Here is a 25,239-nt window from a genome sequence, read left to right on the forward strand (position 1 = left end):
TAAAGTGGAGGTTAATGCATGACTGTGAGTCGTGAAGTGTTTTTCAAGTACAGTGTTGTTAGATTCAACCCTTTTTAAGCCTGCTGTTTAGGTAACGGACAGCCAGGGGATGTTAGATGGCCGACGACTCTCTCTTGTCACTGTGAATGAGTCAGATGCTTGTCTTTTCTCAAGGGCTGTTGCGGAAGTGCTGGTTTTTAAATGAAACACGTCCTCTGCTCTGGTAATTACAAGGCGCATGAACACTTCACATGCTGCTCTGGTAGAAGGAGAGGGGTTAATTGGTGGTGCAGAGACCTTGTCCAGATGTATTTTAATGTGTCCAGGTGTAATTTCACTATTATAGATATCAAGGCTCATTGTGTGTACATAGTTGCAGCACATACAGTGAGGAAAAAAAGTATTTAGTCATCCACCAATTGTGCAAGTTCTCCCACTTAAAAAGATGAGAGAGGCCTGTAATTTTCATCCTAGGTATACCTCAACTATGAGAGACAAAATGAGAAAAAAAAAAATCCAGAAAATCACATTGTCTGATTTTTAAAGAATTTATTTGCAAATTATGGTGGAAAATAAGTATTTGATCAATAACAAAAGTTCATCTCAATACTTTGTTATATACCCTTTGTTGGCAATGACAGAGGTCAAACGTTTTCTGTAAGTCTTCACAAGGTTTTCACACACTGTTGCTGGTATTTTGGCCCATTCCTCCATGCAGATCTCCTCTAGAGCAGTGATGTTTTGGGGCTGTCGCTTGGGCCAAAATACCAGCAACAGTGTGTGAAAACCTTGTGAAGACTTACAGNTGCAGGTTTTATTAGCACCGCTGAAGGTTTCATGGGGATGATATGACTGTCTTAGTTCCCTCTGGGGAAGAGAGACACTATGCATGGTCCTTTCTACACGTACTGTACGGCTATTGTTAAAATAATTGGTGTCGCCTTAACATGTCTTCCGTTGAATCTGCCCTACTGTCTTTAATGTTGACAGGCAGATTAATTCTGCTCATTTTCAGGTCTGAATATGTATGTATTGCCTCTACGGTGACATGTCTCCATGCTTTAATGTTCAAAAAGCTCTTTATTTCTCTCATACTGCCTGTGCTGCAGCACCTCTTTTCACCCTCTGTCTGAAACCAGAGCCCAGTCTGCTCTGATTGGTTAGCTGGCCGGCTCTGTTATGATTGGTCTACCGCTTAGAGATGTCTTGGGGGGGGTGGGAGTGTGCGGGGGAACTTTGGGATTTTAGCCTTTGCTGACCATTAACATTCACAAAAACCTAAATCAAATGCTGTACCCACTTGTAAAGCCCCCTCAGACAAATGTGTGATATTTCAAATGTATTGAAATTGATTGATTGATTGATCGATTGAAAGAGGCTCCTTTGGGATAAAGAAACATACCTGGTGTAAGTTGACGGTGTAAGGTGCAGGATCCCAGGCTACCAGAGTCACATTCTTGTAAATGGAGCTCGAGTTGAAACGATGCCTGGGATTGGCCAAAATCTGTAGAGGGAAATATCCATTGTTGTAAAAATAAAAACACGCAGGTAACAAGAACAACAACATTTATTGGAAATATGCTTGTTAACAGCATTAGCTTAGTTTAGCATAATGACCTGTGACAAGTTGAAAGAGCTAGCTTGGCTTTGTCAAAAGATAACACAAGCAGCCTCTAAACCTCCACGTTAGTTGAATCTGTACACAACTAAACGGTAAAAACATGCATTGTGTCTAGACATCGTCGCCAGGCTTTTTAAATGTCAAGCTTGCCAAGTCGGCTGTTTTCCTGTTTCCAGAGGGAAACAAGGAAGTGTCCAACGGTGATAAAAATGTCTGTGGACACCTTTCAAACGAAAAATAGTAATTTCTCCCATAGTAAATATAAAAGTATGGATTATAGCAGCTTTAACAGAATTAATTTAACAACATAGTGCCAGTTTACCTTTAGGCTGACAGACTGTCGCACGAGAACATTTACTTTGGAGAGTCGTGACTTAAGGTCCTCAAAACAATGTCTCCGAGATGAGCTGAAACCTTATATTTGAAGTATGTTCATTTAATGCTGATGTTTTGTTTTTTTTTTGTTTGTTTTTTTTGTTTTTTTTAAAAATTGTACTTCAAGAACCATGAAGTTTAAAACAAATATAAACTCTCCTCAAATAAAAATATCCAAATAAAACTGTAATAATTGTGTAATTAAAAGCAGCATTCAAATCATATTCAGAAATGTTGTTTGAGAAATGCAAAACGACCGAATGGCAAAAAGACATAAATAAATAAAAAAAGGCTGCATAAAAATCCATAAAACATTTACCACATCTTTAACATGTGCTTCAGTGAATGACACAGCTCTCATCCATTAATAAATCATCATTTGTGCCACACAAGGCCAGGCTCTCTCCCTACCTGTGAGTTGATGATGCGGATGGTGGTTTTATTCCCCACGTCTCGCTCGTATCCCTCTGTCGGCGCAGCATTGAACCGTAACACTGCGTCATGATTATCTGAAACACAGGACAGACCACAGACCATGAAGCAGGTGATGGACTGACCTTGGCGTGTAGCTCGTAAATACGCACATGAACACTTAAGCTGGGTGCTATTTATATGTTATCATGATGCAAAGATTATCCTTTTACCCTTCCATTACTGCTCTAATCCTGCCAAATGGGTTTGGTGTTTATTGAGGTTTGACACACCTGCAGTAAATCCAAAATGCAAACAAGGACAAATAAAGGTGGGAACAAAGATACCTCAACATGAATTGAAAAGTCGTTCTGAATCAGCATGAGTTTGTCAAGGTCTTAATGTAGTCACCGCTGCTGCTGCTTTGTCTTATATTGTAAAGACAACTTGTGAAAGGAAATGATACAGATAGGGATCCTACGCTTTTTGCATTTCAATTTTTAGACCAAACTCAACATCTAAGTATTAATAGCTAGATTGTAATGTAAATAAATGGTTTTAAGTCAAACTGTCAACATGTAAGTTACATCCATCCATCCATCCATCTTCTCCCGCTTATCCGTGGTCGGATCGCGGAGGTAGCAGTTCCAGCAGAGAGCACCAAACTTTCTTTTCCCTGGCCACATCAACCAGCTCTGACTGGGGGATCCCAAGGCGCTCCCAGGCCAGCGAAGAGATCTAATCCCTCCACCTGGTCCTAGGTCTACCCCTTGGTCTCTTTCCAGCTGGACGTGCCTGGAACACCTCCGTAGGGAGGCGCCCAGGTGGCATCCTAACTAGGTGCCCGAACCACCTCAACTGGCTCCTTTCGACGCGAAGGAGGAGCGGTTCAACTCCGAGTCCCTCCCGGATGACCGAACTTCTCACCTTATCCCTAAGGGAGACACCAGCCACCCTGCGGAGAAAACCCATCTCGGCCGCTTCTACCCGCGATCTCGTTCTTTCGGTCATGACCCATCCTTCATGACCATAGGTGAGGGTAGGAACGAAAATGGCGCGGTAGACAGAGAGCTTTGCCTTCTGGCTCAGCTCCCTTTTCGTCACAACGGTGCGGTAAAGCGACTGCAGTACTGCTCCCGCTGCTCCGATTCTCCGACCCATCTCACGCTCTATTGTTCCCTCACTCGAGAACAAGACCCCGAGATACTTGAACTCCTTCACTTGGGGTAAGGACTCATTCCCTACTTGGAGTGGACAGTCCATCGGTTTCCTGCTGAGAACCATGGCCTCAGATTTGGAGGTGCTGATCCTCATCCCAGCCGCTTCACACTCGGTTGCGAACCGATCCAGTGAGTGCTGAAGGTCGCAGACCGATGAAGCCATTAGAACCACATCATCTGCAAAAAGCAGTGGTGCAATCCTTAGTCCACCGAACTGCAGACCCCCTCCCCCACGACTACGCCTCGAAATCCGATCCATGTATATTACAAACAGGATTGGTGACAAAGCGCAGCCCTGGCGGAGGCCAACCCTCACCTGAAATGGGTCCGACTTACTGCCGAGGACCCGGACACAGCTCTCGCTTTGGGAGTACAGAGATTGGATGGCCCTGAGTAGAGACCCCCTCACCCCATACTCCCGCAGCACCTCCCACAGTGACTCCCTGGGAACCCGGTCATACGCCTTCTCCAAGTCTACAATCTATAGCTAGATTGTTATGTAAATAAATGGTTTTAAGTCAAACTGTCAACATGTAAGTTACATTTGGACCATAAATATGATTTCATTTTGACAAATAGCTGGCAGAAGATTAAGGCCAGTTAGATCATAGAGTACAAATCAATTAAGAATGTAGTCGTTAGTGTGAGAATACTAAAGTTTTTTGTGTTAGTGTTGGGTTTGATTTTGACTTGTTATGTTTCTGTATAATACATGAACCCTGTCCAATTGTAGATGTATTCATAATTTATATTGTAAATACTTTATGTTTAATGTCTCGGTATTCTCAAGTTTGCTATTGCTTATCAGGGTGTCCCATTTCACATGTAACCATCATGTCTCATCAGAATAAGAATCAGGTTTATTACCATGTAGGTTTGCACGTACAAGGCATTTGCTCTGGTGTATATGGTGTATAAATAAACCCAGTAAAAGATCAAATGTAAGAAAAGGACCAAAATTAGAACTATTACAAAAACTATTTTAAAAATGATGACTACTATTACAAGAAATATTTACATCAAATATAAATATAAAAAATGTATAAGTAGAGTGTAATATGACAAAAACTGAGATGTAATGTCCAGGGCTATGCAGATAATAGGAGAGGTAGCTTTATTCACAAATAGAAGAGTCCTGTGTGGGATTCACAATATTAAAATGAACAGGATTTTGTTCACGTGATAAACAATAATATAATGCATGATGTTAAAGGTGTGGGCAAGAGTCAGGCTTTTAACTGAACAGTACTGGTATTGTTAGTTAATCTTGTGAATAAATAAATAAATGGTTCAATGGACAACATTGCATGCATATCACAGTACAATGTCATTCTTATTTCTTTCTTCACAACTGTATACATATATATGTAATATTTTAGGAATTCAGAATTATATTTAGAAATCAGAATAGGAGAAATAGTGAAACACCAATATTTTCCATACACGCTTATCTTTTTTCCTCTTCCTCCTCCTCCTCCTCGGATGCTGTGTAGGAAGCCTTGTACAGAAAATGTGTTTTAAGCCACACTGAAACTACATCAACATGAAAAGTAATTTACACATGAATGCTTTCACGTGCACACATGGATTTTTGTGGTCAGATCAATGCTTTTTGCAATTAGGTTCAAGGCTTGTATTAGTCATACGAACATAGCTACAGTGTAGCTATGACGATGACAATCTTATGTCACAGGCTCCTCCAACAGTGCAACAGAATAAAACAGAAAAACAGAAAAAAAATAGTGCAAGTAAATACAAAAAGAGAAATAGGAAAATTGAGAAATAGTGCAATAAGAGTCTATATACAAGTGATTGGAATATGATATATTAGAAAAATCATTTGTAAGTTGCAGTCAGATGAATGTTATGGATGTTGTTTCAAAAGTTCAGGTGTTTAACAGTCTTATGTCCTGAGATTAGATACATCTCTGAGGTGCCTCTTTGACGACATGCAGTGACGTGAATTACAACCACTTTGACTGGATTTATGTCCGGCTCACAGATGTAACCAAAGTGCTCTCTAGTGGTTGGATCCTGTAACTGAAGAGCCACTAACCAATATGAAGAAAAACATTAAAGATCAGGCCTAATTCTGCCCACATGTGTGTTCATATACAGTAGTGTCCTTCACACTTCAGCATCATGAAAAACACTGTGTGATGGATGGTTGGAGAGATAATTATAAACTTGTGACGTCTGTCGATCGATCCATCAGAGCCACAGTCTTGGTCCGACACCAGAATGGATGATCCGCCAGATTTTGATCTAATGCTACTTCATCACCGCGGTCACTCGACTTGAACAACACTGATTGGCATTCACAACAACAACAACAACAACAACTTCAAAACACTGGAACCGTGACCACTAGCTTGACATTGAGTTTGTCCTCACACTCCAGTAAAATCCTGTAAACACGTCAGCTCCCCACAGGCCGGCCCGTCACACCGATGGATTTGCTTTAAGCAGGGGTCGTTTGTTGTCAAATCATCTGAGGCAAGGTTTACTGACTCACATTACAACTGTTTCACACAATCTAAAGATTAAAGCTAACTTTGTGTATAAGAACAAAAAAGTGAATAAAAAGCGAATTTATTATCTAAAGTTTTATGTATCCGTTTATCATTTCTATTTTTTTTTTGACAAATTTCTTTTTTTGTTGTTGAAATATTTATATTTGCATTTTTGTTATATTGTAGATGTACATTATATATTTATTTTAACAATTATGATTATTTTAAATTGTATTATCATCAGTTTAAAAGAAAAATATTTTAGTTGGTATTGTCCGGGGCTTCTCTTCTTTTTTTAAAAATAATTGAATGTTAGCCTTTGCAGACCATGTAAATGCACACAAACCTATATAACACACTAGAGGGAAGTGAAACCCCCCTAAAAAAGCATAATAGTACCCCTTTAAAGTACGTTTGGTGCTTTGTATCATCAGTAACCGCCATAAAGTATACATCTTGTGACACATACAGTGAAGTAGTATTACAACACCATTCCTCATACTCTGTCATGACAAGTTTGATTAATTTAAAAGCTAAAGGGTTCATTTATCAGTGTCTACGAGAGTAACGCCCACGGCTCCTCAGGTGACGCTTGTCGAGTCTTAAATGTCTGACATGTTATATTCTTCTGTTCTCATGATGAATGAGTTTTACAGTTTAAGATCAACTTACTCTATTCTGGCTGCTTCAGACTTGTTAAATGTGACGTGTGGCTTTGTAAACTCAAAAATAGTTATGTTGATTTTAAAATATTCTGTACAGCTGACACTGTAACTGACCCTGTGTGGCTGCTTCAAAGCTAGGTGTCTGTTTATGTTTTAAAGTTTGGATACCAACTGCTAAGCCTGAAAAATAAAACCCAGAAGAGGTAGCTTGCCAATAAATTCCAAAGCGATATATACTGCATGACTCAATGCTGTGAAATGGTAGGAGTTTTAAGCATGTTGTGAAAATAGGAATAGATGGTAATATTGAGGAAACACAACTACTTTGTTGGGTTAGGGAAAATATCATGGTTCAGGATTAGATTCAATAAAAAGTATGTTACATGATGTATTAACATTACTTATGTGACTAAGTCTAGACGTGGTTATGGTTACGAGGTAACAGGATTGCAAACGTAGTAATAAGTAGTGGTGTAGATTCATTTTTTGACACCGTACCTTTGTGATAAAACATAAAATTGTCTGTTTAAAAAAATATATATTTGGTTTAAATTAAATGCCATTCGAAGATATTATGCATTTATAAAGGAAATTATTTTGATGTTGAATGTTGCTTTAGACCTTCATATCTAAATAGCATCAGGTCAGATGTTCAGGCAATTCGACCACAGTGCTTTCTAAAAATACCACCACAGGGGGGCACCACATCACACATTGAGATCAATCACAGCTACAGATGCAACAACGCAAATTAGTAAAAAAAAAGAGCTTACATTTGCAGAAAACTATATTAAAAATGTGAGATAGTGGGATGAGGCTGTCAACAACAGTAAACACTAAAGCACTTCACAAGCACAATGTGTGCTACAGGGCATTTCATTGAATAATGCTGTAAATCAGGGGTGTCCAAACTACGGCCCAGGGGCCAAATGTGGCCCGTGGACCATTTTGAATCGGCCCTCAGCTATTTCAAAAAGTATAATGGGTGGCGTGTGGTGCAGTGGGTTGTACGTTGGTGTTCAGATCAGGGGGTCACAGGTTCAAACCCCACTGCAGTCAGCATGTCGTTGTGTCCCTGGAGACACTTCACCCCAAATTGCTCCTGTGGGGATTGCCCACAGTATTGAGTATGTAAGTTACTTTGGATAAAAGCATCTAACAAGTGACATGTAATGTAATGATGGAATATGGCCGACAAATGAAACTTGTGCTTATCTTATTTTGTACTTCTTAACTATAAATGTAAACATATATTACACAGTAGTATTCATGTGTTAAATTCAGTCAATTCAAGTTGGAAACATTTTCTAACATATCCTAGTTGAAAAAATAAAAAAGCCCAATTACTTATTTACATAACAAGCTTGAAATACACCCTTCCTATTTCTCCTTATTATAATCAATCTGAGGCTTCTGTTTTAAGGAATGAGCTGCCAACACTCACAAGCACAATTTAACTACATTTGATTGATTTTGCTAACTTATAACTGAACTTATGAGGCAATATACCCCTTTGTATATTTTTCTGTATGCGGCCCTCGGTGAAAAAAGTTTGGAAACCCCTGCAGAAAATGGCTTTTAATTTCCCTCCCACATTATACAGGGGGTGCAGTCTGTTCAGGCCGCCACATGATGGCAGTCACACATCACACACATGAGAATGAAAGCTCTCTCAGGATGTGCTGCAGCCACTGAGAAACCTGAGCATCTAAAAGTCAAGCCAACCTGCAGGTGGGACAGGAAACAGCTATGTGGTCACAGTCCTCTTTCGCTATGTGTCACAATCAAAAGCTGCATCTTGCAAGTGTTGACGCTATCCAAGCTTTTCGGAGAAAGACAGCGAAGTAAGGAGCTAGAGTGGGAACCGATGCAGTTTGATTTTCTGTGATAGCTGAGCCTGAGAATAAATGTAACAAAGTCAAGCTTTTTCCAACACTGTTCAATAATAAATCAGCTCCAACATTTATCTCATTCCTCAAGTCATTAAGTCCCCTTGTCAAGAAAAATCTCTTTTCTTAAGAACTAAGTAGCATGATGATGACACACTGATCCAATACCCTGACACCAAGATGTATGAGTTTCCCCCTCAGAGACTGAACACTCGTAAATTACAATTTGCTGTTTGACGACTTTCCTATATTCTCATAATGACTTTTTGATGGCCAATGTGATGTTTAGAATTGCTTTTTCACAAGGTGTGAACGCTCAAAACGAGGCATGCGTGCTGCTGCAGAGACACATTCACTCGTGTTGGTTATGAGCATGTGCAAACGGGTCACATTATTGGATAGAAGCCAAAAACAAACATGGGGGATGATGATGCATCGACAGAGATCTACAAACACCTGCCGAGTTTAAGTCCGAGGCCTGGTTGCCCACAACTGAAGCCTGCCTTTCTTTACTTTGCTTCTAAAAATAAGAAATAGCACTCAGTCAAATGTGTTTCATCCTCCAGCACTAAAACAGAAAACATATCCATCAATAATCCAAAGCAACAACGCGGTCTGGGAGTTTTACTTAAACGCAAAACTGTATTTCTGTAACTGCGCAGGAAACCTGTTTGCACCTACAGCTTTATACATAATCTGACTTTAGGAAGACTTTTTATTTTCTTGCAGCGAGTTGAGGCGTCACTTTTGAAAGACTGCAGTGCTGATGTTTCCTCTGACACAGCACCACGAGTTAATCCCACTGTGACCACGGGGTCAGAGGTCGATGTAGCTCTGCATCTCTTCACTGCATCTCATTTTCACTGAGAGTTGTTTCCTCTGCTTCCCTTTCTGGGACAACCTTATCTGGGGCAGCTAGCGTCTTCAGAACGGTGTCAGTATGAAGATATTTCTTGTAAATATATAAATAAAATGCATAAAGCTATTAATATTAAAGATTGTTCTTGCTTTAAGCAGCTGAATCCTCAAGGAAATGCACGGAAGCTATATGTGATGTGAAGCAGCCTGATTGGTTACCAGAGGGGGTTCTGTTTTTTTCTACTGAGCCATCTGTCATTGAGTTCTCACTCTCCACACTTACCGAAAAGCTGCCAAAGTCTCCATACCAAGACCACACACATTCAAACAACGATATATACCCTACTCGGCACACGCTCAAGCCTGATCAGCTTGACGAGTTAATCAGCAAAGGCCACATGGAAAATGGGAGCAAATGCAAATTATGGATATTTGTTTGAATTCAAATTGGGAACTGTGCTCTCGCAGCTTCACAGATGAAGATACATGCAGGGGAGGAGGAGGAAGCAATGGCACGTGGGGACCACCTCCCACACACACACACACACACACACACACTGTGATACTTAGGTAGGATCAGATGACATTTAGCCATGTGCACACATGCGTCAAAGGTACATAACAGAGATAAGAGTTACTGTTTAGACATGAAACTGCAGTTGAAATCACATCAGTTATGTCCCTCGCCACCATAACAAAATGTACTGTAACTGCACCACAAGATCAACATTCATTTTTGTTTTCGCTGTTATAAATAAAGTTCTCTTGTCTTTAGAAAGAATAAGTTGGTTTGTTGTTTTATAAAAAAAAGATTCAACAAATATTATAGTGTAAATGTTTCCTGTTTGAAATAATGTTGAGCAATAACGGGAACATTTCTTGAAATAAAAAGTGACATGTTGTAACAAGATATGTTCAAACACACACACCCACACACACACACACACACACACACACACACACACACACACACACACACACACACACACACACACACTTTTGCAGGTGAGAGTCGTGTCTGTGTTTCTATACAAGAGTGTCTTAATCACTAGTGTTATAAACGACTACCTGGTTCATTTAAACTGGATTTATTGACGAGTCAAAGCGAACATTTTAACATGGAACAAAAGTAATCTTGTTAAACCTGTGACTTTGAAGAAAGAGCTATAATACATTGTATAAATACATTAGAATGCATCTTTAATGTAAAGCTGATGCTTTTAAAAACTCAAAATCTTTATGTTTTTTTTGTTTTTTTTTTTCGTTTTCTTTTAGTTCTTTTTCTTGTTTCTTGGTTGTGATTGACCTATACTCTATGTAAAATACGAGTTTGTATTCTGTGGTAAGTTCATCTGTTAACGAAATAAGCCTAAGTATTACAAAAACACTTACTAAAATAGATTAAAACACTTCATAGTTAAGTTAGAAATGACACCTCCTGACCCTTTGAAAGTAAGGATGATTTGAATACCAATCAACTATGGGCAATATATATATATATATATTCCGTTTTGAATGATTTGAATTTAGAAATGTAAACCTGCCTTACAAAAACAGATGAACTCCTGTAGAGCTCGGTCGCCTTTAATCCAAAAATGTTGTCTCTCTACTCACCGATCTCTCTGCCCAGTCCTGAGCGCAGGATGGCCCCGGCGGAGGTGACCACGGCGCAGGTCTTGAAGGCGTTCTGGTGCAGTTTCTCCAGAGGGAGTGAGGGCACGAGGCGCGCCCAGCCGAGGGAGGAGAAGGGCGGCTCCGACCCGTCCACCGTCCGGAGCCGGGCCTGCGCCTTCATCTGGCACAGCAGCTCTTTGGCGCTCTGGGTGGCCCTGCGGCGCCCCGTGTAGGACACGTGGTGCTTGTTGGCGCTGACGTAGTCCTTCATGGCGCGCTGCAGCCGCGGGCTCAGCATGCCGGCGGACGCTCGACCCCTCCACAGCCGCTGCACCAAAGAGACCGACTTTGAGAAGTAAAACTCCTCCAGATCTGAGGAGTCACCGCCCAGCCTTCTGTTTCCTTCAACTTCATTATCCATCTCTTCTTCCTCCTCCTCCTCACCACCACCTTGGTAGCCCCTGTTCTGGTACTCTGTGTGGGCGATCCTCTCCCGACTCTGGATTGAAGGGTCCGAGTGAGAACCCACGTTTTCTGTGCCGAAGGAGGACCAGGCAGCCAGGCTCCGAGGGTCCAGGTAGTCCTGGTAGGGGGCGCTGTCGGGGCTGCGGCTCACTTCCAGGCTGGGGTCGGGGGTCGGGAATCTGGCAGAGGGGTCGGGGTCCGGCTCACCTCGGGGGGAGGTCGTCGTTAAGGTGGAAGCCAGTTCGTGTCTGTTTGGTCGCTGTTGATTGGGGGCCTGTATGGAGGCCAGGCGACGCGTGTCAGGGTGCTGTGAGAGTGAAGAGCCAGCAGAGGTCAGCGGCTCATTCACACGAGCATCCAGGAAGTAGGAGAGGAGGCCGAGGAAGAGGAGCACCCAGGCCAGCATCCCCACCAGCACCAGCCTCCGCCACTGCCTCATACTGGACTTCATCACCTCTCACTCACATAGATCTGGCCCACCAACAACACAGCCCCACAGCCAGGACTCTACTACAGGTCAGCTGGAGGGCCTGAGGAAGGAGAGAGATCAGGGTGAAACAGCTGAGAGGAGAAAGGGAAAACCAACACGAGTAAAGCAGAAGTTAAAACACTCACCTCAACGGTTGCTTCTATTACTTCATGACCATGTGGCATCCAGGATTCAATAAGAATCTGAGGAGAGGAGAGGTACACGTTAGTGGAGTCAAGTACGGCTGCACAATATCATCTTTAATGGTGATGTGAATGAAATGAAATTACATGTTAGACGCTTTTATCCAAAGCGACGTACATACTCAATACTGTGGGCAATCCCCACAGGAGCAATTTGGGGTGAAGTGTCTCAGGGACACAACGACATGCCGACTGCAGTGGGGTTTGAACCTGTGACCCCCTGATCCCAACAGGCTCTATCCACTGCGCCAAACGCCTCCACACACATTGTGAAAGGATGCGATGTTGGACTCAGGGATGTTCTTTAGTAAGTTGAAAGAGAGTAACTGTTAAAGATTGCACTTTCAGATTGTAAGACTGAGCTTTACGTGTCCCTTTTTAAATGATTGGAAAGCAATTCTAGTTATAAAAATTGTGAAAATATAAAAACGCTTAATCCACGGAGGATATGCAAACAGCCTGAATTCAGAAGCTGTATATGGCTGCTTTTTAAATTATTAACGACTATCGTGATCATTATTCAGAATTAGTATAACTTTATCGTCCCTACTAAAAAGGTACAATAACATTTCGCAGGCTTCTCAATGCAGTAACAAGCTGTTTCAAGTATTAAAGCAGTACTGATAATATTAGCAGAAAGGCAGGACTAAGTAAGTACACATCCATATCTGTTTATTTATCCCCAGTAATATCATTTTTGCAGTAATGAATAAAGTACTTCCGGATTTTGCAACTCTACAGTCAAGAGAGCACATGAAAACATGAGGCTGTGTGCATGAAAAACTCAATCAGTGCTCACAGAGACGCCACGGGGAAACACCTCCTGCAGAGCAGCACTTGTTCTCCACTCAACTAAAAAGGAGTCATTTCATTAAGATCCATTTATTAGCTGGAATCCAATTCTCATTGAATCCAAAGCAATTACAACAAGAACTAAACATGGCTGACATCAGTCTCCTCAGACATCAGAGATTCCAAAGAATATGAAAGGTTTAAAGAAATGAACAAACAATGATTTCTAGTTTCCTCAAAGGAAATCGTTAGGTGTAAAGGTCAATACAAACTTTAACTCTAACGTGACGCAGACTTGGGAAGTGAATAGTTTTCCATAAATGGTGATTATCAAACTAACTTCAGTCTGAACTGCAGTCTAAAAGGTTCTCAGCTCTTGATTGGGACTAATAGGACGGTTCAACTCTACTTTTCCCAGGGGGTAAAAACTCAGTGCTGAAACAATTAGTGGATTCATCTGTAACATTTAACTTTAACACCCCTCCAATTGAGTATTTACAGGCACTTTAAACCTTTTAAATCGTTATATTAAACTAGAATTCAGCTATAGGTGCATTGACGTTTGTGTTTACTTCTGAACAGTGTAAACTCAGTGTTTCCCCTACCATTGTCTTGGAAGGGCGCTGCGCCCCGCCAACGGAGCCCCGCGCCCCCCCTGAAATTCAAGGTGTTTAAAAAAATAAAAAATAAATTATTATTTTTTTATTATTTTTCTTTTTTGAAATATATATATATCACCAAATTGCAAATAATCTATTACTACTGTCACTTTTCACATTGAACATGTGCTCTTTTATTAAATAAACTAAACGCTTTCATTTTAAGTTGTGAGTTTAGTGTTTTTGACCCTAAGAAACACTGAAACTATTCAAATCTCTCATTGTCACCGTTTTTTGTTTCTAGATATAGCTTTATCCTCATCAATGTAATCATGTGATGGACTTTACTGTACAATTATGCTTCTTTGCTCGTTTTCCTAGAACTTTAAACAAGCCTTGTATTACATTTCATGACTAAAGTCAACATGAGCGGAGAAGAGGGATGCAACCAACAATTATCTCCGCCGGGAGATCATGAGATCGGTAGCGTGTGTGCGTATCTCATGTCTTGTCCAGGGCTAATCTCCGATAATGCTTCACCCATCTGCCTAATATGGTGTGTGATAATTGAGGGCTGTTTGCTCTACGAGCTGTCAGGCTCGCAGTGACTCACACTTCCTCTAAACATGTTTTAGTTCCCGTGTTATACCCTCTGACTGTCGACCGTCCCCAAGTGAGCAACAACAGTGGCCTCAGTTTGGTCCTTTTTGGGCGGTGTGTGTGCGGCTCAGCAAATGGAGCTGGACACACTGCTCTCCGCCACTGCAATACAATGTTTACAGCTACATAGATTTTTGGTTGGTTACATTCAATTCCAGGAAAATTGTTTATTAAGATCTGCACTATCTGCATCTTTTGAATTTGAATCATTGATTTATTCATCTTAGTTTAAAATGAAACAGTGAATTTCACAATTTCCAAGTGGCCAAGGTGACGCCATTAAAAAAAACTTAAATTGTCCAATAAATAGTCCAAACCCCACAAATTATAGTCACATAAAACAGAAAAAATAAATCTTGTACTTGTATACTTTGGAGATAATAATAATAATAATAATAATAAAAGAAAAACATCTGCTCCATTGTCTATCACCTTGTAACAACAACCTCTGTTTCTCTCCACTGACAGGCACTATGATGACGACATTACTTCACAAACCCGCTCATTGACATTTCACATGCGTATCATCACATTACCTTTGTGTTTCTGTGTACAGCAATAGAATAAGCAATCATTAAAAGACCACAATCATATTCAGCCCGACCTACTCTAATACTCTGGTGTAACGCGTGAGCTTCGCTGATGGCTTACAGTGGGAAATACACAGCAGTGAAGGTGAATAAATGAAGCGTTAAATCTCCTCACATCAGAGGAACTACAATCCTCTCAGCCACGCGTAATTATGAGTTTTGGTCTTTTAATGTGGGAGCATTTCTCCTGAGAGTGGCAGTTTAAAAAAAAGAAGGCTCCTGAGTGTTAAGCCTGCACTCATCCTAATTACAGCTTCCCGTCTCTGAAGCTGCCACGTCCTGCAGAGCCTGAAGCCCCCCCCCGATATACACAGAATACAGGACTTTGATATACACAGAAATACAGGACTTTATGCCCCGCAGCCACACGGGAGGCCAAAGCTCATCCAGTGACCCCGGTGAAGAAGAGGGGAAACAGCAGGGAGAAACTGGGCCAGAGGGAGAGGAGACAGTATGGGAGAAAGAAAATAAGAGCTGATGCAATCTCTCAGACAAACACACATCTGCACAAACACACACAGCAATATGATAATGTGTTCTGCCTGAGGCCTTGAAGCCATTGGCAGGTGGGGTAGGTGTCGGGCAGTAATCCCCTGTGTAGCAGTTTCAACATGTCTACTCAGAGAAAAATATGCCATTTAACACCTGGAAACAACAACAGCAGGCCTGACCTACAAAAACATAACAAAGAAAAACAAGCTGCAGAACACACAGCTGCCCAATGACAATGCTATCAACAAACAAATGGCATCTACATGCACCAATGCCCAACAGAGGAAGTGTGTGTGTGTGTGTGTGTGTGTGTGTGTGTGTGTGTGTGTGTGTGTGTGTGTGTGTGTGTGTGTGTGTGTGTGTGTGTGTGTGGCAGCTTTTCGTGAATGCATGTGTGTGCGTAGCCTCACCTGGCAGCAATCAGGGTGTGTGCTTCAGTAAATGCGGTGAAACAACATAAATGCGTGTCACAGATGGAGAGGCGGGGGTGGAGGACAGAGCTAGTTTTGTGAGGACTTCACAAAGAAACAGTACAAAACGGGAAACATGGAAACGAGCCACTGCCAGACAGCAAAGGACGACTAAACGTCTTAGTGGGAGTTAGCAGGAGACGGGGAAGAACAAAGGAGCCCGAACAAATAAAAAGTATAGGTCATGCAGAGAGCAAAATTGAGATCCACTGCGGATATACGATGTAGGGGGAGAAAGAGGAAGCTTTTGTAAGAGGGAAGAGGAGATTGGCTAAATGATTGCAGGCCGTTTGCCCTAAAGAGGATAATTATGTGGTTTACGACCTGGAGGAAAAAGTAGGAAAAGTGAGCGAATGAGCAGGGAACCGAGGAAACATGAAGGGTCAGAGCTGAATATGCAGGTTTTTTTCCAATAAACCGGTGATTCGTCTATTAAATAAAAAGCATTAATTTCTATCACAACTGTCAGAGTCGAAGGTTACCATTTCAAATATATTACTTTGTCTAAAAAAACTGAGACGATAATCAAGTTTGCAACAATGTGACCAATAATAGGAGCTAATTCCTAACACTTTAAAAGCTGTTACAAGATAATGAGAATTCAATTTTGCGTAATTGCTTCGAAAAATAACTGCAAGAAGTAATCGTTCACGATAATACCAGTTAATAAAAAAAAGTGTTCAATTTTATCTGGAATATATGACAATAAGTGTTCAACGGTTTAGACTTGTTCTTATTGATTGATTTCTTGCATGAAAATAATGTCATAAAAAGGGAAAAATGAACATCACCTTTTTCTAAAGCTCAAAACAACACATTCAAAATGACTAGTTTCATTCGTACGAGAAAATAAAATTCAGTTTTTCTATCACAAAGAAAAATAACACCTTCATTGTTGCATATAATGTTAAGAGGTTAGAGCCTGGAGCTGGTTAGCTTAGCATAAAGACTGGGAACAAGGAGAGACAGCTAGCTCTGTAAAAAGGTAAAAAATATATATATCTGCCTTCCAGCAACTCAAATAGTTTCATTTATCAAGACATAAATCTCATACATGTACAAAAGCCATAGTGTGTAACCACCATGTTTAAGGGGGGGGGTTTGGCTCTGAGTCTGCTCTGGTTGCCATGGAACCTAACAGTGATGACAGGACTCCAGGAAGTCACCGCTCCAGGCCAAGAAATAGCCCAGCCCACAACCAACAGTTTAAATATCCACACCCATGACCTACTATACCTTTTATTAAGGGCCATCTGCCAATAAGAAAACCAAAGTGGCTGCTGATTCAAAAGCAACCTGCCAGCACGGACTTTCCATTCATAGAGCAGGGCTGGAGAGCATATACAGTGTTTGTTCAGCTGGTAAACGGGAGGTTTCTCTGGAGCGCGACTTTCCATAACGTCCTCTGTTAGTGACGTGTTTGATGTGTTCCTTGAGATTAATGATGCCCTGCAGGCCTTTGTCAACCTCTATGACAAACCTAACAGTGATCTCTTCTCAACCGACAGCCGGATAAAAACAGGAGATAAATGGTGCCACAAAGGCGGAACCCAAATGTCAGGCCTGCAGACTTGTGGACTACATGGACGCGTGCCCGGAGAGTCAATGAGTGGCCATGGGCCGTCCTAATCCACAAATCATCAAGTTTGCAAGGGGCCTCAGACGGACAGTCTGACTGGGGAGAGCACTACACACTTTGCTTAGAGCAGCATTACCCATAGTTCATGTCAAAAGTGATTTGAAAGATAGGAATATTAATAATAATGAAGCATTTGGTGCTTTTTTATGTATACAGTGCATTCATGTATTGAGAAAAGCTTTACACATAGACAATATGTGTAGGCTGAATAATAAGCCTTTAACTTTCAAATTAGCAATGGTTTGTTTCAATGCTCCTACAATAAATAAAGCTCTGTAGTTCAGTTGTATTACAAAATTGTGTAAAACCTAAAATTCTATATACTGTAATGCAGCATCTCTTACTCACATAACGAAAGCCGTCCAAACAGAGAGATGATCAGCTGAAAAAATTCCCCAGTGAACGGAGCACCTGGCACGAAGGAGAGATTCTTTCCACTGGATGACTGGACGACTCTGCACTTTACACAAAGACAGCCGTGACATTGTTAATAAAAGAGGGTGGTTCTAATTAAGAAGAGTCACCCAACTGTATGCCTTCTGGGTAAGGAGGGAGCTGGGTATTTGTGGTGTCAAGACATTTATGCCTTGCCTTGCCTTGCCTTGCCTTGCCTTGCCTTGCCTTGCCTTGCCTTGCCTTGCCTTGCCTTGCCTTGCCTTCCTGTGCCAGTTCGTCCATTTTTTATAGACTCCTTTTGTTTCATTCTTGATCGTCCATGTAGATGTTTTGTTTAGAGTTTTTGGATCTTATAGTTTCTCAGTTTTGATCCTCCTAGTGAGCGTTTTGTGTTTTTGCCTTTTATTAAATACCTTGTTAATCCTGACCTGTTTCTGGTGTCGTGCGTTTGGGTCCTGAGCCTTGTGAAATTAATAACAGTATGTGCATAACATGTCTGTTAGCGTGTCTGGGCCTAGTATTAAGTCAAGTCAAGTTTATTTATATAGCATATTTAAAAACAACCCCAGTTTACCAAAGTGCTTTCCAGTTTTTAAATATGTATTGTTATTGAACTGGTGTACTGAATATGTATTTTACTGCTGCTCCCACTCCCATCTAAATGCACATAAGCATACACCTAGATTTCCTGTATATAAATTGTGCTCATATACAAACACCCAGGGGACCAAAATAAATATAAGCTTTTGTGTTTCATTGTGTTTGATTATATGTCCAAGTGCATAAAAATAGCTGTATCATTTATACATGTCATATATTTGTTTTTATACATTCTGCATTCAGAAGTTTGTCAAAAATAAACAAGCCTAACAAGGAAGATGACAGGTTTTCAGCTCTGCTAGAGAACAGGCTGTCCTCTTCTCTTCTGCACACTGCATGGCAATGGGATGCAAGTGTGCACATTCTCTCAAATAAAACACAGACAAAAAAGGGCTTGTACCTCATCAAATATTGAACCCACAAGAGTGGAGTTGTTCTACATCTTAGGAAAATAAAGCCGTTTTACTATAACATTCACCTCGCTGCAATTTAAGCACTTTTCATCACTTTGAGGGTAAAAAGAAAGCAACAGCACGAGGTCCGCTAAGAATTTGTGGACAAACAGACATCAGCGTGAGCCGAGGGGTCAAGAGACGTTTTAAATTCCTGAATTCATTTGTGAACTCGTCTGATATTCAGACCAGGTCTCCCAGGACGATGTGAGCAGAACATGAATAAATGCAAATGCAGTTTGAGCTCCATGTAGGAAAAGTGAGAAAAACACATTTTCGCAGTAAGGTATTACAGGAGGGAGCCACTTTTAGAAACGGGCTGTAGTTCAAAATAGAAATGGGTGCTGGGTGTTTGTGTGTGCACTTTTACTACTGGGGCCCAGAATTATTTAGGAATTATATTTTTTGGGGTTAACACTTGACTAAAGCGTCAAGCCTATACTGAAGGGCCAAAAACAGCATTTCCTCAAATGGCCACTTGAGGCTGGCTCCAAAAGGGAGTCAATGTTCACAGACACACAACCGCCTGAAACGCCTCCATTGGACTCCTTTGTTTCCTACAGTGACATGGTGACTTTACTATGCAGGACTCACGTTTTATACTGGCTAGCGCTCCAACTAAATGTAAGTGATAGGCTAAGGTGCGGGACATCTTTAAGTGGTTGACCAATCACAACAGAGCCGGCCAGCAAACCAATCAGAGCAGACTGGGCTCTGGTTTCAGACAGAGGGTGAAAAGAGGCACTGCAGCACAGGAAGCATGAGAAAAATAAAGACCATTTTGAAGATTTAAGCATGGAAACATGTCACAATAGAGGCCCAAAATAAAAAAAATATGAACCTGAAAATTAGAATAATATGGCCCCTTTAAAAATCCCAACTTGACGGCAGAAAGAAACATATTTACAGACTGAAAGACACAGTTTTTGTCTCTATAACTAATCTTTCCATTCAGAACAACAGCAAAGGGGGTGACTTTGTTATGTTAGTTATCCATTTAAATGAAATTAAAGCTTAAAGTTATGCATTATAAAAAAGGCAACGGCCAACTAGACTCAACTTCTTCTACACAACTGGATGTTATTCATAAAAGTGCTGCATTTGAAATTAAATTAATGAGAACACACACTCCTGATGGATGACTTTGCAACAATCATGCAGTATTTCTTCTACCTCACGATCATTTGACACAAATAATAACAAAGTTGTTTATTTCTCAACAGCTGGGCTTCTTTTTAGGGAGGCAGTGTGAGACTGTTAGTTTCAAGTATACCAAACTTTGACTCTGGAGTTGAAGAAGTGAAGACACGACAGTTTATACATTCTGTTCAAATCCTGCAGAGTTTACATAATCCAGTTAATAAAAAGGACTTCTTAAAATTCCACTTCCACAAATTATATATACTTAAACTTCACTCACTCAGGGAGTCTTTTGAGCTATTATATGCACAGAATACAAATATGAATTAATTCCCAAGTCAGATGAAAAGGTGTAAGCTTCTGAAGCAGCGAACAAGTGTTTAATCTCACCTTTGCAGCTGCTATGTACGAGACAGAGATCACACCAATGTAAATTAACCATGTGATCAACACTCTGCTTACACAGAGCAAAGTCCCATCATACAGACTCATCTCCGCTGCATCAGATAAAAGAAAGGTTTGTCTGCCATTTAATTCTACAAATGGAAATTGTTAAAGTTATGCAGAAGCACTTATACGGGTATACATTTTGTACTATTTAAATCTATACATATTGGATATACAGGGCCCCATGATGTTATAAGGTTACACTGAAGTATTTTGGTGCACTAGTCAATCCTAAAATTAAATCCCAGGTCAAATTCAAAGGGTCTTAAACATATGTCTCTTCAGCGATGTAATGTTTTTTTTTTAAATGTCTGCTATCCTTGCATCTTATCTTAATAGTTGCCTTTGTGTATGTTGCAAATAGAGGTGCTGTTATGCAAGAAAAATCTCAACTTGATCTTACCAAAAATCATGAAGAAAGTTGGAGAGTTACTTAAAACTTGATCAGGGCTGATTCATTTGAAGTCATGTGTTGCCCCAGTGCTAGCCGTTGGTACGCTGTGAAACACACTTTTTTTAATCTTAGCAGAAGAAATAGGATTTTTAAATTAATCAAATATTTGTTCAAGTCAAGTCTTTGGTTTATTTAGTCTGTGGCTGTGTATAAACGGAATTGTGTGCTTAGCGTCGGGGTCCTGGTCACCCTGTTGGTTGTTTTTTTTCATTAATGACCGCCTCGATGCACATTATTCCTTACCCCATCCTATCCTATCTCATTCTATGACAACTGCACTGTGATAATATGAACCTTCTCAGCCAATGTAAGGCCACCCCTTCTCTTGTCATGTAAAGATTAAAATATGTGTGGTTCAGATCAGAGAAGAACCAATTAGACACTGCAGACACGAGTAAAGACAGATTCAAACCAGGACATCAGAAGCCAATTGAAGTCCTAAACTGAAGGGAGAAAATCGAGTTACAGAGAAAAGCGTATGCACAGTATAAATGCTCTCTCTCTCCTCACTTAATGAACCCCCTGCTACAGGTCCACCGTGCTTTAGCCTCAGGAGGCAATGAGGTTATTACCGACTAGGACATCAGACTTCTCCCTGTGTAATTATACTGCCAGCGTCCGAGCTCTCCGCTGCACTTCATCACATCTTAAAACCCTAAAGTGCAGCTGTTAAGAATAGCCTGTAGACTGAACGGCTACCTAAGCCTATATAAATGAGCAACTGAAGACAGGACGCTGCCAAAGCTAAAGAACTGTCTTGTTGTGGAAAACAATCAGGTGTAACTGTTATATCCAACGTCCCCTGGGTTTCACTTGTTTCTGTGTTTGCAATAGTTTCAGGAGAGGAGAGCCAGACAAGGCTGAGGATATATTGTATGTTTGTTTATAGAACATTTGCTTTCCCTGATGGATGGAATAATTATTACTTTTCACTTCCAAAGGAAAAAGCTCATAACTCAGGGGTAAAACTCTTCCTATATATCATGCTAGCCCTCATCCTGCCTCTGCCTTAGCATGAGGACATAATGAAAGGCTTCCTCCGCCCTTCACTTCCACTTCTCACCTTCTCTCCTTCCCCCACATATGCCTTTTTATGTGACCTACATTTACTGTGGTGCTATGCATGCAGATGTTAAGTGCACATATCGCTCCGCTGACTGTATACGTCTATGTGTGTTTGCTCCAATGTCTCTCACTTTAGCTTTACCCACGCAAGAACAGAATGAATATTGCATTCCCTGCTGCCTCTCTGTCCGTGTGAGGAAACGCGCATGTGTGTCGTTTCTGTACTGTGGCTCTGCCTGCCAGTCTTTGTGTGGAAATGTGACTACAAGCAGTAGATTAAGCGGCTCCTCACCACTGGCACCTAGCATGTGGAGCTGAGAACACATTGCAGGCCATGCAGCTCATTCCAGCCATCCGACCGCCTGCCAATCAAAAACACCAGAGCATGATATCGCATGGCTGCGCACACGCATACAGATGCACAGCTCAGAACAGACCAACTTTGAAAACCTGAAGTACAAACCTGAGCGACAAATAAACTGATTTCAGACCAGCCTTGGAAACCTGAAGTGCAGCACAAACCTAAGCTACAAATACACTAAATCACAAGGTACATTTCCCTTCTACTCATAAGTAAAGAGGCTCAAAGGAGACACAGAGCATGACACTTATGTTTAAAAAGGAACAGAAAGGAAATCCAGGCATGCCTAGTTTTGCATAGTTTTGCCTGACTACAAATCAACTTGCCAGGACTTGTAATGTCATGAATGTTCCCCTTCACCAGTATGCTGGCACTGCTTTCAACAATGAACCTTGGTTAGCCCTCTCTGCTTGTTGACTATAGAAAAAGGTAAACTGTGGCATTTTAACATGATGTATTAAATCAAATTACATTTAATTTAGCTTACGCTGTGATCCAAAAATAAGTGCAGTCAATCATGAGGACAGAAACTCAGAACAGCAAGAAACCTGCAAGTAAATTGGTTTGCCAAAGCATGTCAAGTAGAACTTTGAGCCACAAAGAAGCACATCGGTCTGCATTATCTACCATTAGAATAAACACATTAATGCTAAAGAAATTAACAAAAAATGATCAGCAACATTTTAGCTTTTTATATTATTACTATTTATATCGGACTTTCTTGATAATCCTGAACCAATAATGTGCACTGAGCAAGAAAGAAATAGAAATCCAGCCGACCTGATGCAACATAATCATTCCTTTGAAGTTGTGTTTGTGTCCACCAGGAACAAAGTCAAATATCCTCTTTCTTTTGGCTCTGATTTGACTAACTCCAGAGGGAAATATCTGATTCTGCTTAACGCTATGTTCACCAGCCACTCCCTAACTTGTTCTCTAAAAAAGGTAGGAAACAGTGGGTTTAACACAGCATTTTTACTGAAAAGAAGCAACCTGATAGAAACAAGGATGATGATAGGGGCAAGAGAGAATCAAAGCCGCAGCGTTTCGGGCCGTAAAAGCCAAACAATGGGTTGTAAAACACTAAAAGTGAAACTGCTGATAATGCTGCGTGGGCTCATCAGTATAACCGATCCCTATTAAATTACACATTGGAATTTCACCCATTGTTAAAAAGCTTGAAGTGTCTGTCCCTTGAAGCAAGGATTCCTCTGGTTAGATGTATCTGATGTCAGGTTTGTGGCCACTTCAAGAGAATCCCCCTGGTTCACCTTTCAACTGTCCAACACCAGATTTCCAGCAACGCGTGTCAATAAACTTGTTTCACTATCCTCAGCTGCACTGTCTCTGCAGCAAAGAACTCAACAATGTATATGTTTTATAAGCTCCCCTCCATGTGATACTCACAAAAAAAAGATCAGATCATGGTCTTGATTTTCTGAAATGATCAAAAGAAAAACAAGACCTTTGATCCTGTCTCTCTCTGGGTGGTATCGCAGAATCATGAGGGGATGGCTTCATGCTGTTGTAATACCAGGTCCAGCAAGGTCAGAGAAGAAAGTACTAACTCCATTAAAGACTGAGCCCGCTGAGGCAGATTAGGTCTGTCCTGTCCTGTCCCCTGCTATCCTCCTTCAACCGCCGCACCGATTATATCAGCGGAGCAAAAAAAGTCTATTTCTGCAAAGTTGTGCTTAGACACTCATTAATCTTCCTCTAAAAGAACCGGCTACACACAAAAAGGGCCAAGAGGAGCGGGGAGGAAGTCTCTCTCACACCTGTCACACTCAATCTGCTGTAGAAAACTCACACCTGATCCATAATGCAGACAGGAAACGACGGGGTATATACAGTGGGGCAAAAAAGTATTTAGTCTGCCACCAATTGTGCAAGTTCTCCCACTTAAAAAGATGAGAGAGGCATGTCATTTTCATCCTAGGTATACCTCAACTATGAGAGACAAGATGAGAAAGAAAACAAAAAATCCAGAAAATCACATTGTCTGATTTTTAAAGAATTTATTTGCAAATTATGGTGGAAAATAAGTATTTGGTCACCGACAAACAAACAAGATTTCTGGCTCTCACAGACCTGTAACTTCTTCTTTAAGAGCCTCCTCTGTCCTCCACTTGTTAACTGTATTAATGGCACCTGTTTGAACTCGTTATCAGTATAAAAGACACCTGTCCACAACCTCAAACAGTCACACTCCAAACTCCACTATGGCCAAGACCAAAGAGCTGTCAAAGGACACCGGAAACAAAATTGTAGATCTGCACCAGGCTGGGAAGACTGAATCTGCAATAGGTAAGCAGCTTGGTGTGAAGAAATCAACTGTGGGAGCAATTATTAGAAACTGGAAGACATACAAGACCACTGATAATCTCCCTCGATCTGGGGCTCCACGCAAGATCTCACCCCGTGGGGTCAAAATGATCACAAGAACGGTGAGCAAAAATCCCAGAACCACACGGGGGGACCTAGTCAATGACCTGCAGAGAGCTGGGACCAAAGTAACAAAGGCTACCATCAGTAACACACTACGCCGCCAGGGACTCAAATCCTGCAGTGCCAGACTTGTCCCCCTGCTTAAGCCACTACATGTCCAGGCCCGTCTGAAGTTTGCTAGAGAGCATTTAGATGATCCAGAAGAGGATTGGGAGAATGTCATATGGTCAGATGAAACCAAAATAGAACTTTTTGGTAAAAACTCAAGTAGACGTGTTTGGAGGATAAAGAATGCTGAGTTGCATCCAAAGAACACCATACCTACTGTGAA

General features: G+C 41.0%; 1 protein-coding gene across 1 annotated transcript; it reads right to left on the reverse strand.

Annotated features, from left to right (window-relative positions):
- Positions 1 to 1,402: 1,402 nt before the first annotated feature.
- Positions 1,403 to 17,991, reverse strand: st6gal2a (ST6 beta-galactosamide alpha-2,6-sialyltranferase 2a; the record flags this gene model as incomplete). The annotated part of the gene is made up of 5 exons (XM_010785050.1): positions 17,894 to 17,991; positions 12,247 to 12,303; positions 11,167 to 12,161; positions 2,408 to 2,505; positions 1,403 to 1,504 (listed from the first exon to the last, which is right to left on the reverse strand). Coding segments are annotated over exons 3-5 (1,116 nt in total), but the record flags the coding sequence as incomplete, so codon positions are not given.
- Between the last annotated feature and the right edge of the window lie 7,248 nt (positions 17,992 to 25,239).

This window comes from Notothenia coriiceps, unplaced genomic scaffold (genome assembly GCF_000735185.1).
Source record: "Notothenia coriiceps isolate Sejong01 unplaced genomic scaffold, NC01 NC01_scaffold00027009, whole genome shotgun sequence".
NCBI lineage: Eukaryota > Metazoa > Chordata > Actinopteri > Perciformes > Nototheniidae > Notothenia > Notothenia coriiceps.